Source organism: Cupressus sempervirens, chromosome 3 (genome assembly GCF_028749045.1).
Source record: "Cupressus sempervirens isolate cs-2001-9-10 chromosome 3, ASM2874904v1, whole genome shotgun sequence".
Lineage (NCBI taxonomy): Eukaryota > Viridiplantae > Streptophyta > Pinopsida > Cupressales > Cupressaceae > Cupressus > Cupressus sempervirens.
This window is the reverse complement of record NC_143120.1, coordinates 439,966,456-439,984,591: the sequence shown is the minus strand read 5'-3', so window position 1 is coordinate 439,984,591 and position 18,136 is coordinate 439,966,456. Positions and strand designations below refer to the sequence as shown.

The 18,136-nt window shown below is 35.9% G+C and overlaps 1 protein-coding gene across 1 annotated transcript in view; it reads right to left on the bottom strand.

Moving 5' to 3' along the window:
- LOC149566948 (signal peptide peptidase-like 2) overlaps positions 1-18,136 on the bottom strand; it is a 67,792-nt gene that overhangs the window by 31,155 nt on the left and 18,501 nt on the right. Inside the window, exon 2 of the mRNA XM_089820164.1 lies at positions 16,026-16,184. Within this exon, the coding sequence (XP_089676290.1) occupies positions 16,026-16,184 (159 nt within the window). The remainder of the gene's footprint in view (positions 1-16,025; positions 16,185-18,136) is intronic.

Genomic DNA, 18,136 nt, shown 5'->3' with positions numbered 1-18,136 from the left:
GTTGCTGGCTCAGAGGAGCAATAAGCCACGTAGAAAAAGCTATGGCGGCCCTTAGTAGAGTCTTTAAATCTCCAAAGCCGATGGAGACACCAAACCAAATCAAAGATGGTCCCAAGTTTGGAAGGACGAGCCCCAAACACATCCAAGATGATATTGTGGGGAGTGGTTTAGTAACATCTGATAATACGCCGAAGGAGGGTGTAGACTCTCTCAACTGAAGCCCAATCACAAGCCACAAGAGAGGACACAATAGAGTCATTGGGGACGGTCGGTCTGACCAAGGAGTTCAGGAGGGGCATCTTGTGGTGGTTTCCTAGACGTTGATATCTGAAGCATTGTCTCTCAAGCATAGCCAACAAACCAAACCCCTTATTAACTCGAGGTTGCATGGTAGGTCTCAAGCTTAAGTGACACTTAGAGAACTTAACCCCCAAGTAAGTATAGGAGGATGAGATCTCAACCTCTGTGCTCTAAAAGTGGAAGTGGACATGTGAGTTCTTCAATTAGTTGAATAACATCGCCCGGGTCTTGTCCAAGTTCATAACTAACTGTCGCAAGTCACAGGAGGCCAACCCATCTAGGAATCATTGGAGCCCCTCAAGGGAGGAGGAAAAAAGAGCCACATCATCATTAAATAGTAGAATGGAGATCAAAACCTTGTACAAATGAAACCCATCGCCATGGAGAAGTCGTGGAGGAAAATCTTGAGCTCATCAATATAGATATCGAAGAGAGTAGGGGAGAGAGGGCATCCTTGCTTTACCATGATGATGCTTTGCATAGGATTAGAAAAATCCTGAGGAGTCCTGAACCTACCCACAATGCCCTCATAAAGCCTCGTGATAGTCGTCAAGAGAGTCTCTGAAATCCCTATGTCCCTAAGTCTCCAAAAAAAATAGTCATCTAAGGAACAAAAACAACAGCTTTGCAAAAATCAACAAAGCAACAATAAACCTTGGCCGAACAGTGTCGTGCCTCCTCAATGATAGATCACAAGGTCAGAATATGGTCCATGGTCTAAAAGTCAGTTTAAAAACCAGCCTTCCCTCTAACCTAATAATGCCACTAATCAATCTCCCTAGATAAAATAGTGTTCATCACAGTGGCATAAAGTTCGGTTAATGTATGCCCTACCATGATGGTCCTATAGTTGTTCGGATCAGAAATTTACCCAGTCTTATAGATCGGATAGATAATGTGCCATGACTAGGAGTCAGGAAAACTAGTACAAACCACTCTATTAAGGAGTACTGTGAGAAAGGACTCCAAAATAGTGATGTCAAGCTTGAAGAGCTCTTCTTGGAACCCTTCCTCACTCGTTGCCCTACTATTGTTCATGTATCTGACAACCTCACTGATGTTGGAACAACTGATGAGATGGCACTAAGGTGGGGGTGGGGGGGAGTGCAAGGGTGGAGAGAAGGCTAGTCGAGGATATCGTAGAGGATGGAGGTGTGGAAAACAAGGGAGTTGTGGTCCAGGGTGGAGGGAAGGTGGGGTGGCAAGGGAACATGGTGTGCTAGAAGAGCTTCAAAGACTGCAGGAGAGAAGCACAAAGGGAAGTGCATTGCCTCACAAAAAAGGTATTCTACTTGTGGCAAAGAAAGCAGCGGTAAGAGATCCTCAACTGAGCAAACGAGGGGGAAGAGCGGAAAAGGCTAAGCAAATCAAGTAGTCAAAGGATTTACAATCCTCTTAAACCACTAATTCATAGGGAAAGTGTTCCTACGCTTGGGGCTACGAGAAAGGGAGGAGTTGTAGTAGGGAATAGAGAGGAGGGCGGACTCCCATAAAGAAGCTCCCAGCGACTCAAACATGGAGGGACGTCCCCAAAATTGGTGAAAGAATCATGGGGAAGGACACATCTAAGGTGGAGGACAAAGAGGTTCACTCTCGAAGAAGCAAAAGAGATACGAGTGGAGGTGGGGGTGGTAAAATCCGAGGGGGGTGAGAGGGAACAAAGGAGCAGGGGGTAGGGGAGACGTTGAGGGTAAGGCTAAGGAGGGCGTGATCAGCCACAGGGAGGCAGGAGATGGTAAAGCAACAGATGGAAGGGATGAGGGAAGCATTGAAGAGAACATAGTCAACAACACTAGCACTACCATAGTGAGATGAGTCGGTGAAAGTATCAGACCCAAGAAAGTAGGAAAGCCCGCTCAGGGTCACCAAGCTCGAAGACTTGCATAACTGTAAGAGATGGAGGTTGTACCTAGTGAGGGGTCCCTAACCGTCCTCAAAAAAATGCTATAAGCCGTAGTTGTCCAGGTTCAATTCGACTGCACAAACTACGTTGGACCTACAAGCTTGGAGGGGTGTCTGAAGGTCTCTAGTCTAAGCATTATAGTCCCCTAAGATGATGATGTCACCCATAGTTCAAAATCAAGTTCTTTGCCACTTATTGGCGAGGCAAAAAAAAAAAATCTTGACAAATATTGGAGATATATTGATAACTTCTCGAGAAAATATCAAGAATCTTTAAAATGACTCAAAATGCATGTTTTTTGCAATATTGAATAAGGAGATGCATCTAATGAGTTGATAAATAATTAAACAAACTAAACAAGCTGATATATATATATATGTAACAAAGCAAATACAAATGTCAAGTACAATATGGCACTAGTCTACATCTTCCTCTTCCCCTTCCTAGTAGATCTAGTTCACTGTGGCTGTTGTTGTGACTATGACTCGATATTCATCCTCGATGTAGCTAGTGTTGGCACTGACAATGACTCCTCATCATCTGCATCCTCACTCTTAGTGTCCTCACTCTCACTGCCCTCCTTCCAAATGTCATCCAATCCTAATGCAAAACTACCCTCTTTTGAATCCAGATTTGCTTGAAAATCTTTTTGAATCCGCTTCAAATATACTTCAAATCCACTTGCAATCGATCTACAAGGCTGCCAATGACTATTTCTCTCCACCAAAGCACTTCTCTCCTCCAAAGGCTATAAACTGTAAACTGGGCCACTAAATGGTAACTCATTGGTCGTCCTAGTTTTTATGTTGTTGCTTGTGAGATTTTTTCAACTTCTCGGAGAAGTATGCAACTTCTCGAGAGAAGTAATGCCACTTCTTGCCAAGAATTTGAGAACTTCTCATGAGAAAACTATAAGTTTTCTCGTTTTCTATAACTTCTCATGACAAGTAGAGTTCTCTACCACTTCTTGGAGAGATTTTGATCTATGATGTCATCCATGGCAGAAAATCTAGTAATACACTCATGCAAATCCTCATAAAGGTCATTGTACTTTGTGCTATGGAGGCTGGAGAAAAATAGCACAAAGCAATGAAGGTATCCCTGATGTGAGACACAATCCCACCAATACAGACCCACAAGAATCTTGCTAAACTATCAGAATAAACAACGAAAATCGTGTTGAAGAGGTGGACACAGACCAAACAAGCAACTCCTCCTAACCCTCTAACCTCACCAGAACAACTGGCCTTGTCCCTAAAAGTAGACAATCACTGGTAACTAAAGATGCCTGGGAGAGGACGAATAAGGCTCTCATGAGTTTCCATAACAAGAAGAGTGTCAACAAAGCAAAGGGCATCCTAAGAAGCTTGACAAGAACCAAAAGGTGTCAGTCATTCCAATAGTTGACATGTAGGGAACTACTGTGTGATTCAAACATGCCCAATTACTAACGAGACTGTCGTTTGGCCATGGTGACTGATTCGATTACCATCCAAAAGGAGGAGAATCCCAAATAATTGCTTTGAGGTTCCTGATAACAACTCACATCCCACTATATCTAGCCTTTGCAACAAGTCCATGGGAATGCTTCAACTCGGTCACTTGAGATCTAGTGAGATCCTCATCAAGATAAATTTAAGTGGGAAGAGGAAAAAGTTTCCTCTTCGCCCTAAGAGCTCAAAGATGGTCAACCAAAGAAAGAGGATGTCATCTTGCTCCACCCAGGCCCTGTCAAATGTAATGTCTGAGATGCATAGTTGGTCATTGAGGAAATAGTAGCTTGTGGAGAGGGGGCCCATGGAAGAGGAGGAGAGGCCACGCACTCTAAGATTGAGCTCACAAGCCCACCCAATCCACTCATAAAACAACCTAGCCTGAACAAGTTCCTCTACGCCAGAGAGGAGCACGAAGGAAGTGGTACTAAACAAGGAGGCCAAGACTTGAGCTGTGCTCTGAAGACAACTCCTTTAATTCATCATTCAAATGACTATCAAGTCTAAAAGCACAAATGACCTTGGTGAAAGCATAAGATTCAAGACTAAACACTGATACTCATCAAAAGAATAAAAACAATATATGTGCAGCTACCTTTTAGGATCATACTATATCAATACAAGGCTCACTGATATATGTACTTTTCTAAAGATTGGCATAGTTTCTATATATTGAAACCAAAAAAAATTACAACATTCACATTCCTTATGACCAATAGTCGCCATCAGAAGAGTACTATGTTTCCTGCATGTTGTGTTCATATGTAATGAGGAAAGGAATGAAAAATCATAAGTCCCATACTTCTTGGTAGTGTAACAAAAATAGACTTGGAAACAAAAATACCACATATCACCTATATGCATCCTTCAAGGCTTCTCCATCAGTGATGCTAGTGTCATACCAACCTCAGTTGCAAAGCCTCTAAGATTCTTTCCCGCAAATTTTTTTACAACTAGCACATATCACCTATATACATCCTTCAAAGGTTCTCCATGAGCAAGGGTAGTGTCATACCAACCTCGGTCCATGAATGACCCCAGATTAAAAAAAAAACATGGGCTTACATAAGTAATGCTAGAGTCATATGAACATAGCCAAACTTTCTTTGGCAAATTACTTAATACAGAACCCCCTAGAAAGTTCAATTATGAAAAATTATTAATTTAAGAGATAAGTAGAACAGGACACCACACCTACAAGTTGCATATGTGCAACACATGAAAACGGGGCTTTAAAATAGCAAGAAGGAAAAAAGAGATTTAAAGGAGGAACATTTCAAAACAAAATTTTGTACAGATCTGAGATCATGGGATGGACCAACCAAAAGATGACAAGCCTTAGAAGTCTAAAATCAACATACTTATGACATCAAAACTTACTTGGTAGTTAAAAAAAATTATTAACCTAATGTAACATATTATTCCTAGAAGGTTGTACAGTAGTCACACAGCTCTACTCATGCACATCTTATAATCTATTTACTAACTATCGTTCGTTTGACTATCCACGTCCATACAAATTAAATTCATTTCTTCACACATTTATTTAAATACTCCTTTGAGCGTGAATTTAACACTCCAAGAAATAGCTGACCCTCTTTTCTTTCATATTCTTTGGCCCACCTTGTTTCATTGCGATCAGTAGCATAGCAGAATGTGGTTAAAACTTAAGATGGTAATGTATAATATATAATTCAGCGCTAAACCATATATGCTATAACCCCTTAAACCTGAGACATAACATAACCATAATAGAAAATGGAGCCTTTTTTCAGAGCATGACTGACATTAAATCCAACTTTATCTATATATATATATATATATATATATACAAGTATTTAATTTGATTTGATGAACTGAACTGATTGTATGGATACCCTTAAAGGCCAAATGAAGCTAACCGGATTGAAGACAGTCAAATTATTTTCTAGGTTTTTAAAAAAATCATTTCTTTTCATTTGTGCTTATTCTTAGGTGTTTATTGATTTCAATTACTGCAGCCTCCTTGCTCCGACTGCAACTGGTGTACTTAACATTTTCAAACAGAAGAAAATATGCTATATGTGAAGCGGCAATTTCATAATCAATAGGTATGTCTAATAATTCATACTATTACATTTCTGAATCTAATAAACGTTAGATGTGTTCCTGCTCAGGGGCTAAGTGGAATAAAAGTTGGTGGAAAGAATATTGGTTTCAGACCTGGTGGCAACAGAAAGGAATTTTGGTCTCCTCCGCCAGAAGAATTTTCCAAATTAAAGTTTAACGGGACTTAAAGGGGCAATCCAGGATCTGTAGGAAGAGGCTTTGCTATCAAGAACTCCTACTGCGATTTGATTTATCAACACAAATAATGAAGTTGAATAGGAGGCACTAAATGGAAGTTTAGGAGCGGCTGCCTCTCAGAAGTAATCTGATCCAATAATGGAAAGTGACTCAATAATAGTGATCGATGCTATAAGGTTACGAACAAGGAAATAAGCACAAGCTAGAAAATGAATTCATACATAGAAAACGTTAAAGTTTTAAATTAAAACATTTGAAAAGGTTAATGTTTTAAATCAAAATTTTAATAAATCAAGTATATAAATTGCAAACGACATTTAATCGTTATTGCAGACTGATTGGCCAATGAATATGTGAATCAGGCTCTGATTATGTGTAATGTCACCTGCTGGGACTTTACTTAAATATTTCCCTATTAAGTTATTTGTAGATTTACTCCATATATACTCTCCATATTTTTCATTCTTGAATGCCCCTTTCCTCAATATTATATATTGTTTTATTCTCAAGAGTCGTGTCTTTCCATAATTGATAAAATCTTGCTAATAATTATATTATATTAGAAACACATATCATATATATCAAATATATTTCTTATTGTTAATATTATTTACTTCTTTTTTTTTAATATTAACATAATACTTTCACTTATGTATTACGACTATTAATCATCAATATTCAATATATTATAATATGATCATAACTTTATTTAAATTATATTATTATTATCTTATTTATTTATTTATACCCTATTTTGACGGGGATATCATAGTCCTCCCCTCTCAAATTTTGCTTCTCCTCAAGCAAAGAAGTCATTTATACATAACTTTTTTTGTAGAACCATCATACAAAGCATATAATTAGATGCAAGAGGATTTTATGTTACATCCCAATTTTTGACCTGGCTTGGAATATAGCCGTTGAAGTTCACATGAAGTCGGTTGGCAATTTAATTTGATATAATCTGGCGAGATGGTAAGATAGTTGGTCATTATGATTTCAAGTGCAGATGACATGTTAGTTGATCGTTAATCGTGAATTCATGGAATTAAGATGAAAGATTAACTATTACGATTATTTAAGATTATATAATTTATAATTTAATTACAGGGAAATTCTTTGCGGGGAGCGTGTTAGAGGGGTGGAAGCATTATCAAAAAAGAATTAGGCAGGGCATTACCATCATTGGACAGACAGGTAGAAGACCTAGCGATTTGAAACAAGACACATCCCTGGAATTGCATGAGTTGTTAATAATTAATTTAATTAATTAAGTTTAAATACAAATGTATTCTTAAAGGATTTTAAATCATCTTTTGTCGTATTATTTCTAATAATGATTTGTATATGTGCATTTGAATATAAAAATGTTTTGGCATCTTTATATTTTAATAATTTAATAAAATGATGTTTTAAAGTATTTATAAGATTTTAATAATTTTCGCATTATAATAATATTTGAGTTATTACAACCTTCCAACTCTATTATTTCTAATTTAATATTCTTTAACGATATAACTTGGCATAATTAATCGATTTGAGGGAATTCGTATGGGTTCTTTATAACTGCTGGGTAGCCGTAAGGTCGGCTTAAAAATATATTTATGTTAGCTTTGTTGTATCCAACATCCATGTTTGTTTCCAGTTTCCTTTGCTTTACTTTTTCCTTCCAAATACATCCCTACTCTGCTACAGTGTTAATAGCACCCATCTGTATTTTCTCATGCATTCCAACCCAAGTGCAACCCATGGATAGTTCAGTTGGAGACAACTGGAAGTTAGAGAAGGCACTTCGATTGCAGAACCATTGTTTTATCATTTACCTTCCATACGTGAATGATCCCTATTTCCATTGAACATAATATTGTGCCTTAACGCCGAAGTCTAATAACTTTACATTTATTTTCATTGCTACCAATCACCGCTACATATAGAGTATAGAAGCGAGGTGAAGCCAAGCAGAAGCCTCTTCGATTATAGTGGCAGTGTGTCTCGTAAGGGACGTCTTCCTTTCTTTTTTTTCAATTATTTTTCCTTTATTATGCTGAGTTGGCCATACGTATGTTCTACATAAAATTTGATGTTTCCAATAAGAAAGGCAAGATTGTTGTTTTTCCCTTATCTGAACGGGAACATGAACTGTAAGAAGGTCAAATGTATCACATGCAGATCACTCGTAAATTGTTAATGATGCAAAATACTAGTTGAGCCGACTGTAGACTTATTTCTAGTTTTAAAATACGTTTCAAGAATAAATCAACTGCCCTTAGTATTGTTTTAGATAAAGAAATTCATCATTATATTAACCGATCAAGTATTTTTCTACAAGTCTTCTTGAATGTTTTCTTTTCTTGATAAAGAGGTTTACAATATGGAATAATATTCATATCTGCAACGAGTAACAAATCAGAGTACCAAGAAATTCACAGGCTGAAGAGCCAGAATATTGTGAAGAGGAACAAGATATATTAGTAAAAGTTAATTGTTCAGGCACCAAGGATAATATAAAAAAAAAAAAAGTAATAAAATAAATAACGCTTAAGCTCATATATGCTCCATTCATGTTGAATGATTGTCAAAGTTGTTGTCAATTTTATGATCTTTAAAGAAAAAAATCATAAAATGTGAAATATGAAATCTTTTTGAATAATTGTTAGAACCGTTCGCTTTGAGATTTTCGGCTGTGTAGCCGAGAAGACGAGTGATGAGGTGTAAGAAAGGAATCGTCAATAATATGAACTCGTATAAGTAATGACATTTCAATATTTATCATTTAATATGAATTAATTAATAGCTCATGCATATTCCTATTATAATGATTTTCTGCTACCAAGTCGTATGGCGTGTTTATGTCTTGAAGTTCAGTGGATGGTAAGATGTTCCCTGTCAATTCCGAGTAGGGAGGGCCTTTCTCATTAGAGATCGTGTGGGGATATGTTGTGGTCCGTGGTTGGGTGGTAAAGCCCCTCACAATGTTCCACCCCTCTCAAGATGTCGAATGTGCGTCGGACAGAGATAAGCCATGCATTCAATTGTTTTATAAGAATACAGGTATTATCATTTTTTATTATGAAGAGGTAAGATCGAACTGAATTAAATACATTGTTATCATTATTTTACACCTGGATTGATTTGTGAAATTGTTTTCATTAATATGAATATTGAATATAAGTATTTATCTAATCTTGAGAAACTATCACAGATAGGTAACCGAAAGGAAAAGAAAACGGAAGCCCTAATTGAATTGGGTGACAGCTGGAATCTTAAATGATACAGTGATATTAGAAGCCCTAGTTGAATCCATGGTCACAGAAGCCCTAAATTGAATCCGTGGTCGCGGAAGCCCTAAATTGAATCCGTGGTCTTGGAAGCCCTAAATTGAATCCGTGGTCTCGAAAGCCCTAAATGGATCCGTGGTATTGGAAGCCCTAAGTAAGATAGTGGTATCAGAAGCCCTAAATGAACCGAAGGTAAACAATGCCCTAAATGATACAATGGTATGTGATGCCCTAATTTAAAATAATAAAAGTATTTATCATTTGATTATAAGATAGCAGTTGTTAGATGATAATTGTCTTGTGAAATTATTATAGTGTATTTGTGGACTAATCTGGATGGTTGCAGAAGCATCCTAAGTTGATTTTTCAGTCTCAGTTTTCCGAGGTATGTGATTTCAATTTCTGAAGTTATTCATTTTATGGTATTTCAAGTATTTAATTAAGAAACTTTGTTTAACTGGTTTTAACGGTAAATTTTATTCACATGAACATGAATGATATAACTGTCTTCCTATGAAATTGAAGTTATAACTGTATTTCCTTGAGTATGGCATTAGTTAAATTAGACCCTGGAAAACAGGATGTTACTTTTTAGTATACATTATAATGCATGAAAACACAAAGCATACACGAAGTAGGCATATCAATGCATGAAAATACAAAGCATACACGAAGTAGACATGTAAATGCATGAAAACACGAAGCAAACAAATGAATGCATGAAAACACGAAGCACACACATGAATGCATGAAAACACAAAGCAGACACAATGTAGACACATAATACATGCATTCTTGACTAATGGCTTTCAGTTCACTAGAGTCGAGAAGATGATTTACAAATTTTACTTCTTCAATAGAATCCTGCAACCACAAGTGATTATTAGTATATATGTGTATGTATAAGTTTCAAGAAAATGTGGGTCAAGATAATTTATTCCAAGCCAATCCCATACTTCCACACGAGGTGGCGTACTTAGGGGGATGTTTGTTTTGTTTTACACTTATTATCACTCATTAGTCGAGAAGAATACTTAGGATGTAAACAGATTGCTTAGGCACCAAACTCAACGGTATTCCTCAAGAATTATGTGGATACAAGCCCACCGTCCCATCTTGGAATGACCTCAAGACAAATTGATCCCATCTTGGTGAAACCTCAAGGCAACTATAGGGACGCTAATCCTACCCATCTTGGAATAACTGATTGGTTGGACCAGCCTGAATACACCTTTATTCTCTCTCCTGGGCTACCTTTATAGGTAAGTAATAAACTATATGTGAATTAAAAAGGTCATGTTATTCTGATTATGACTCCGGTCTAGAAGGAATTATAAGCTGCACTAGGTCGCTTTGACACCAAACTCAACGATCTTCCTCAAGGTTCCTATGGATCCAAGCCCATGGTCCCGTCTTGGAATGACCTCAAGGCAACTTAATCCCATCTTGGTCAAACCTCAAGGCAACTACAGGGATGCTGATCCTACCCATCTCAGATGATGTGTTGGTTGGATTTATAAAGGTTTTTCCCATGTTGTATCCCCATCTAGCCCTTCTAGCCTAGATTTTATAATGGGATGGAGCATGGATATTATTTAAATGCATTGATTCATAAATAACATACTTACCTCAAAGTTGCATGTCTTAACAGAATCTTTCCTTCTGTGTTGTTTATGTGTTTTAAGCCTAACTATATCATATGTAAATTGCAGAACAATCCTTACTTGTTTATACCTGCCCCTGGGTATGGTGTGCAATAAGATGTATGCTGGTTATATATCCTGTTTAGGCTATATGTGCCATATGTACTACGCTTCCTCTTAAACCACTTTCATAAATACTGTCACTGTTCTATATTCACTGAATTGCAATATTTCTTAATAAGATTTTCATGTATATTCACTAATTGCTTGTTTGATTGTATGTGGATGATTTTGAATCTTAATGTCTCCCTGCACTTCTGAGATATGGATAAAATGACTGGTTTTCTTTTTCAATAATATAAATTCATAAATCACAGTACAAATCATCAACCCCTTCTTGAGAGCAGCAACTCTTTCAAACTTCAAGCACCAACTTAACCAAAAAGGGCTCAATCTCAATCTAAACTTTTCTCAACACAAATTCTGTAGATATGAAATTGAGAAACTGATGTCAAATTATACAAGAGTCTTCAGCCAGATAGACTTCTGTAATGCAATATATAACTTCTAAGAGAGAGACGATCCACTGAAAGAAAATGGTAGTATAACCTTCTGAGACGGATATCATGAAGAATTGCTTTGACTGGAACTTATTATTCCATTTCAACAATTCTTTCTCGAATCTGAAAATGTTACTCTAGTTGCTGTCTTGATGAATTGTTTTGCAGAGTATTTAAATCCTCAAACTTATTCTCAAAAAAGCTGACTCCAGTTTTCTTGTCAGCCTCTGAAATGTTATTCCAGTCTCTTCCTAGTACCAAAATAATGGTGCTGATATGCTCATACTGTTTCATCAAATTAATTTCTATTGCACATAAATGTTGGCTTTCCCTTTGTCGATATTCTTCCTTCTTATCGGTCTATGTACCCAATGATGTGTTGACTGTTCGTTCTTTCTATTTTATATCCATCCTACCTTATTGAATAGAATAATACATATATATTCTTTTATATTTCTTCTTTACTCTTGTAATTCTGATTATTTATATACCAGACTCATAAGCTTCATTGAATGTTACAATCTTCTATTCCCTTATATCCTGTTGTATTCAATGATATTGTCTAATCAAATGCTATATGTGGCGCTTCACATAAATCCAAGAGGTATAGTTCTTGTCTATGTAGGGAATAGTGGGCGCTTTATGACCAAGCTCCATCATATATTTCCCTCAGTCCTCAGACAATTCTCAGTTTGTGTATGGAACTCCTAGACTTGCAGAAATCACGTTCTAATCGCTACCGATCAAGAAGACATCACAATATGTTAACTGCTATCAACTGCGGTAAATTCAAGATTCTTCTCGACATGAGGTCCACGCTGAAATGGAACAGCTTCCAGGATCAAAATACCATGGATATATCTGTCATGCACTTTGGTATATCCCATTGTTGAGTCAGCAGAATGTGTTGGGGCCCACAGTTTATGTAATTGATGCTGATGTCGTTTTCTAATTGCATACAATTATTGATTTAGGTTCTACAAGTTGTCTTCATATGTATGCATTCAAAGATAATATATTTCTTAATCGCCAGCATTGTTTGATCATCATTTGCTTCTATTCAAGTTGCAGAACAAATTGAATACTGGTTGATGTATAAACTCCCCTTCTCATTAATTTGAAATGGTTTTTCTTATCAATCTGATTTATATCATGTTCTGATGTATTCATCTTCCTTCCTGTGGGTGATGGTGTCATTATTCCTGTTCCTCTTCGATCAAAGATTTGCTGATGATCTATATTCTTGACTATGATCGGCTAATGATCTATATTCTTGACTATGTCCCAAATGTATTGTTTCTTATCACTGGCTAAACAAAATATTTAATATAGTTATTCATCTTCTGTCAGCAGTAATCATATCAATCAGCACTGTATGCCAATAGTCCATTACTATAGTTGCAAAAATCGTCAATTATTGTTCTTTATTGAGCACCTCTGTCTCCATTGTTAATAATATATAATTTTCCACTAGAATCTCCCAATTTAGTTTCTAACTGTGCGTATTATAAGATGCTTATACACTTGAGTCAAATCTCTGACAACCTTCTATTTTTTTTCAATGTTTTTTTTTTTTGTTTAGCACTTTTCCTTGCAGGATGGCAGGATCATGCTTTGATACCAATGGTAATGTTCCCTGATGGGACTTTACTTAAATATTTCCCTATTAAGCTATTTGCAGACTTATTCAATATATACTCCCTGTATTTTTCATTCTTGAATGCCCCTTTCCTCAAAGTTAATGTTATATATATAGTTTTATTCTCAAAAGTCATGCCTTTCCATAATTGATAAAATCTTGTCAATAATTATATTATATTAATAACATATTATATATGTCAAATATATTTCTTATTATCAATAATATTTACTCTTTTTTTTAATATTAATATATTACTTTCACTTATGTATTACAACTATTAATTAACAAAATTTTGATATATTATAATATGATCATAACTTATTAATATTATATTATAATTATCTAATTTATTTATCTATACCCTATTTTGACAGGGATATCACATTGTAGCTGTTGCTAAAGGAATGGCTCTTGGGTAAACATAGAACTGTTGCAAGCTTCTAAAGCCCCTTAATTTTTCATAATCTCTAAATAGACAATGCAGATGCAGATTTAAGCAATGTCTCTTAGGTATATTTTGTATGGTATTTGGGAGGCCGTTGTGCATAAAATTAAATGATTTGAGATATTGGCAGAATACAAAGAGTTGAGTATTCTGATTGCACTGGGTAATGTGCAGAAATGCCCACATGTAGAGCAGCACTGATGCATGATGAAGTTACAAAGAGTTGGATGGATTGTCAATTCCCCTCAGTAGTAAGATTGGGGCACTAAGGCTTTGATTTCAAGTTTAGGTGTTGGCTCCTTGTGCTGAATGGAGGACCAGCTGTGGGAGGTCCACATTAGTATTCAAGTGATGCAGGAGATAATTTAAATTACGAATAGAAGGTTGCCATGTAGGTTTTCCGATTAAGATCTAGTTATTTTAGGTTAAATCAAGGGAGTACTGAGGGAAAAAGCTTCGTTGGCTGTGCATTGCTTCAAAGCTGCCATCCAAGGCGCTTTCATCATCAATCTTGTGTATCACCTCCCAAATGTTTCTATTCATCTCAAGCTTTTGCAACTCTTCATTATAGATCAGTTCTCTAGCATGTCCCAGCATTTTTGGTTGGAGGCTGGCGAGGATGTTCAACTCTGACTCAACATATGGGTTCAATAAATGCTTATTGAGGAGCTATGATGTAAAGTTAGAATTCTTTGAGCCTTCTGCAATGATGCTGGCAAAGTTTTGACCACTCTGCATGTTCATCACTACAAGGGGCAGTTTGAAATCATTTTAGCAAATATACAATCTCATTAATATGGCCCTTCTATGCACAGGTCCATGTGACATCGATATAACATGGCATGAGACATCTATCTTTGGTAAGTAATCATAGAGGCAGGACAACCAATGCGATTGAGCCCTGGTATAAAGGAGGTAGTTGACAAAAGGCATGCTTTGCCAGTTCGTATGAACCTATGGGAATTGTTTAATGTTTTTATGGTTTCTTGTCTATTAGTTTGTTCTATGTCCTTGATAGTGCTCTTGTTCTATGTCCTTGAATTCCATTAAATATAAATGCTTATTGAGGAGCTATGATGTAAAGTTAGAATTCTTTGAGCCTTCTGCAATGATGCTGGCAAAGTTTTGACCACTCTGCATGTTCATCACTACAAGGGGCAGTTTGAAATCATTTTAGCAAATATACAATCTCATTAATATGGCCCTTCTATGCACAGGTCCATGTGACATCGATATAACATGGCATGAGACATCTATCTTTGGTAAGTAATCATAGAGGCAGGACAACCAATGCGATTGAGCCCTGGTATAAAGGAGGTAGTTGACAAAAGGCATGCTTTGCCAGTTCGTATGAACCTATGGGAATTGTTTAATGTTTTTATGGTTTCTTGTCTATTAGTTTGTTCTATGTCCTTGATAGTGCTCTTGTTTAAGATTTGAATTCCATTATAATTTGTAATTTCATATAGCTCTTTGTCTTTGGCTTTCTATAGCCTATGTATCCATGGTAATGCTATTCATGTTTGGTTGATTGTAGCTTCTTCATATAGCAGAATTTTGTTGGCAGATTTCTATGGATAGATATATGCTCATTTTATCAAATGTTTATATCAAGAGCCAGGACCCCTCTAAAAACCCCACTATTATATCTGAAAAAAAAATGTCGGAAGTCAAAAATGAATAAATAAAGCAATGTACAAAACTTGGGAATACTTTTATTCTCCTCTAAATAAAAATGAATTAATTATTAATAGTTTACAAAGTATAATGTATATGTTGATTGTTGCACTCAATTTCATGATCTACCTCAAGTGGACTAGACATTGTTGAACAATATGAAAAAAAATGTTCCTTGTGTGCCTAGGATCCAATTCACATTACACAGAATGATCCATGCTCATTGTAGTTCGTAAATAGCAATGTCCACAAAACCTTGTCCCTGGGGATATGGGTGACATCCTCCATACCTCAGATGTCCCAAAAACTTAGGGAGGGAATATCCCATTTTTCAGGACTGGAAAGCCTGCTCCATTTGGTCCATACAAATAAACAAGTTAACTTTTTGAGATTTCAAGGGAAAATCGTAAAAAACCAGTAAAATGCTGAAAGGGGAATGATTGGCATTGCAAATTGTATTTAAAATTTCCTGCTTTTACTTTGCTTAACTTATTTTAATATTCCTCCCACTGCACCCAAAATTTGGGAAGAAATTTGGTCCTTAACACCATGTCCCTGCATTGCCACATACCCATTCTGGAAACACTGAGAAATATTAAATGTAATCCATTTCAAGCATGTTAAGACAATTACAAATATAAAATTGCGTATATCAATGCCTCCAATTGTTCTTTTTTTTCCTGGACAGAAGCTAGTAAATACGAAATTTATTTCTAAACAAGTAAACTCAAAGCTTGGAGCTCTGTATCATAAAGAACCCTTAGCAAGGCACCAAGTAGTTATAAAAGCCACACAGGCCTTTGTTGAAGAGTTCTCACAGCAATCCAGAGGATTTGCCTCAATAAGAGTCATCCGATGAGCTTCATTTTCTTCATGTGGTAAAGGAATGCCAAATCTGGCACTCACACCAACTAAGCTTCTTGCTTTTGCACCATCAATCCAGTTGTTTAATTTTACCTGAATTAAGAAACAGAAAAAGCAATCATTGAATATGTATCAGACCATCAAAAACACCAACAAAGGTACTAAATATTTTGGGAAATAAACCAAGTAAACATTACAAACAACCATATTATCAATTAGATTATAGATATCAATATCATACCACAGCACTGGTTAGGACACCTATTTAATTAAGAGAGAGAGAGCAACCTGTCCTAAAACAAAGGCCAAAGTGCTTGACTAAAGCGCAAGAAAATTCGTAGTCACCCATTTTTTTTGTTCTTTCAAAGTGAAACAAAATTCAAAAAAAATATTTGAGACTTGCATGACAAGTGTATTCTTTCAAATGGCTACCCATGAAATGGTGACACCATTGTTTCAGAACATGGGCCACAACTAACATCACTTTTTCACATATTGATCAAGCTAAATACTTCCCCTCCAAATATTATTAGTCATACAATTTTCAAGAAGATAAACTCCAAGGCAATATACCATAACACAGAGATTTACACAGTAAGAACCTTTTCAAGAGAAAAAAAAAATCCACACTCCAAAGCAACTCAATATATTATTCAACACTCAAATGGTTGCAATACACTTGCAGAAACTAAGCCTTTACGGGAGCATCAACAATAAAATATGTAAAGCAATTCAAGCAACATAATAATACTTACACAACTCACTATCAAACCTTCATCTCAAGCACCAAGTGAATAGGAAAAACAAGATGTGAACTATTAAATGTTAATTAGGAAAGCATGGGATAAAACAACCCAAAATGTAGTGCTCAAATCCTTACTTGAAATCCAACACCCAAATCCCAAGTTGAGTCCATGGATTAAAAACAGCATATTTCTTCATCCACTCACCAACTTGGGTTCTCCATTTTAGTTCCATTATCTCCATTCCAGATGCATTACGAAATGTCATAACATGCATCAAAAACTGGTCAAGTGTAACTCCCTCTTACAACTCTCTTATGTGTTGTAGATGCTCTTATGTTTTTCTTGTGGAAGGCCATAACACTTTTTTTTAATGGAAGATATAAAAGATGTCCATGTCACCTTAATCTATTTGTTCTAATTAAGGTCCATTTCAACATTTATTGGGGTAAAAATCAACTAGTAAAGCCTTGAAAACTGCATTTTGTGTGTTCTATAGCCCAAAAAAAAAAAAAAAAATCTACGATTATTACGACACCTTTCCTAACACCATTGCCTATTTTCAAATGTTAATAGACAACTCTCTTGCACTAAAATACTCCAATCCTCTGTTTTGGAGAAAGAGATTCTACAATGAATATATTTGTAAACCACTTAGTGAAAAGAACTAGTGCAAGTTGTTGAGTAACATGGATCATTTTCTGCAAATGTAATAACATCACCATCGTATTGATGTGCTCCCAATGCAGATGTGAATCTCATATAAATATGACAGGAGAAGACATGTCTCATGAAGAGACATGTCTCTATGGTTTAATCATCATTTAATTAATAATAATATATAAACAAAAATAATAATATGTATAACAATATATATATATATATATATATATATATATATATATAATATGAGTAAGTATATATAAGAAATGATGATTTACCAATAACAATAATGTATCTCAGATTGAATCAATTCGAATTGATGGAACTCAGAAATTTTGGGCATTTTCCTGAGATGCATTTGCAGTTGGCATTGACCGTTTGTAGGTAATTTTTTATGTTTCTTCTGGGATCCATGGCTTGGAGAGATTTGTTTTCACTATGGCAAACAGTAAAGCAAGGAAAGTTTGTGATTCAGATTTAACAATGTTTTTTTGGCCTGAGAACCTGATGGATCAGATAAATAAAGTTTCTTCGAGTAATGCAGCAAGGAGAGCTTTTTCGAAGTTTTGTTCTTGATATTCTATTTAATCTTCTGACAAAGTTTTAGTAGATGCTGAAGCCATAGTTTATACAACCTCT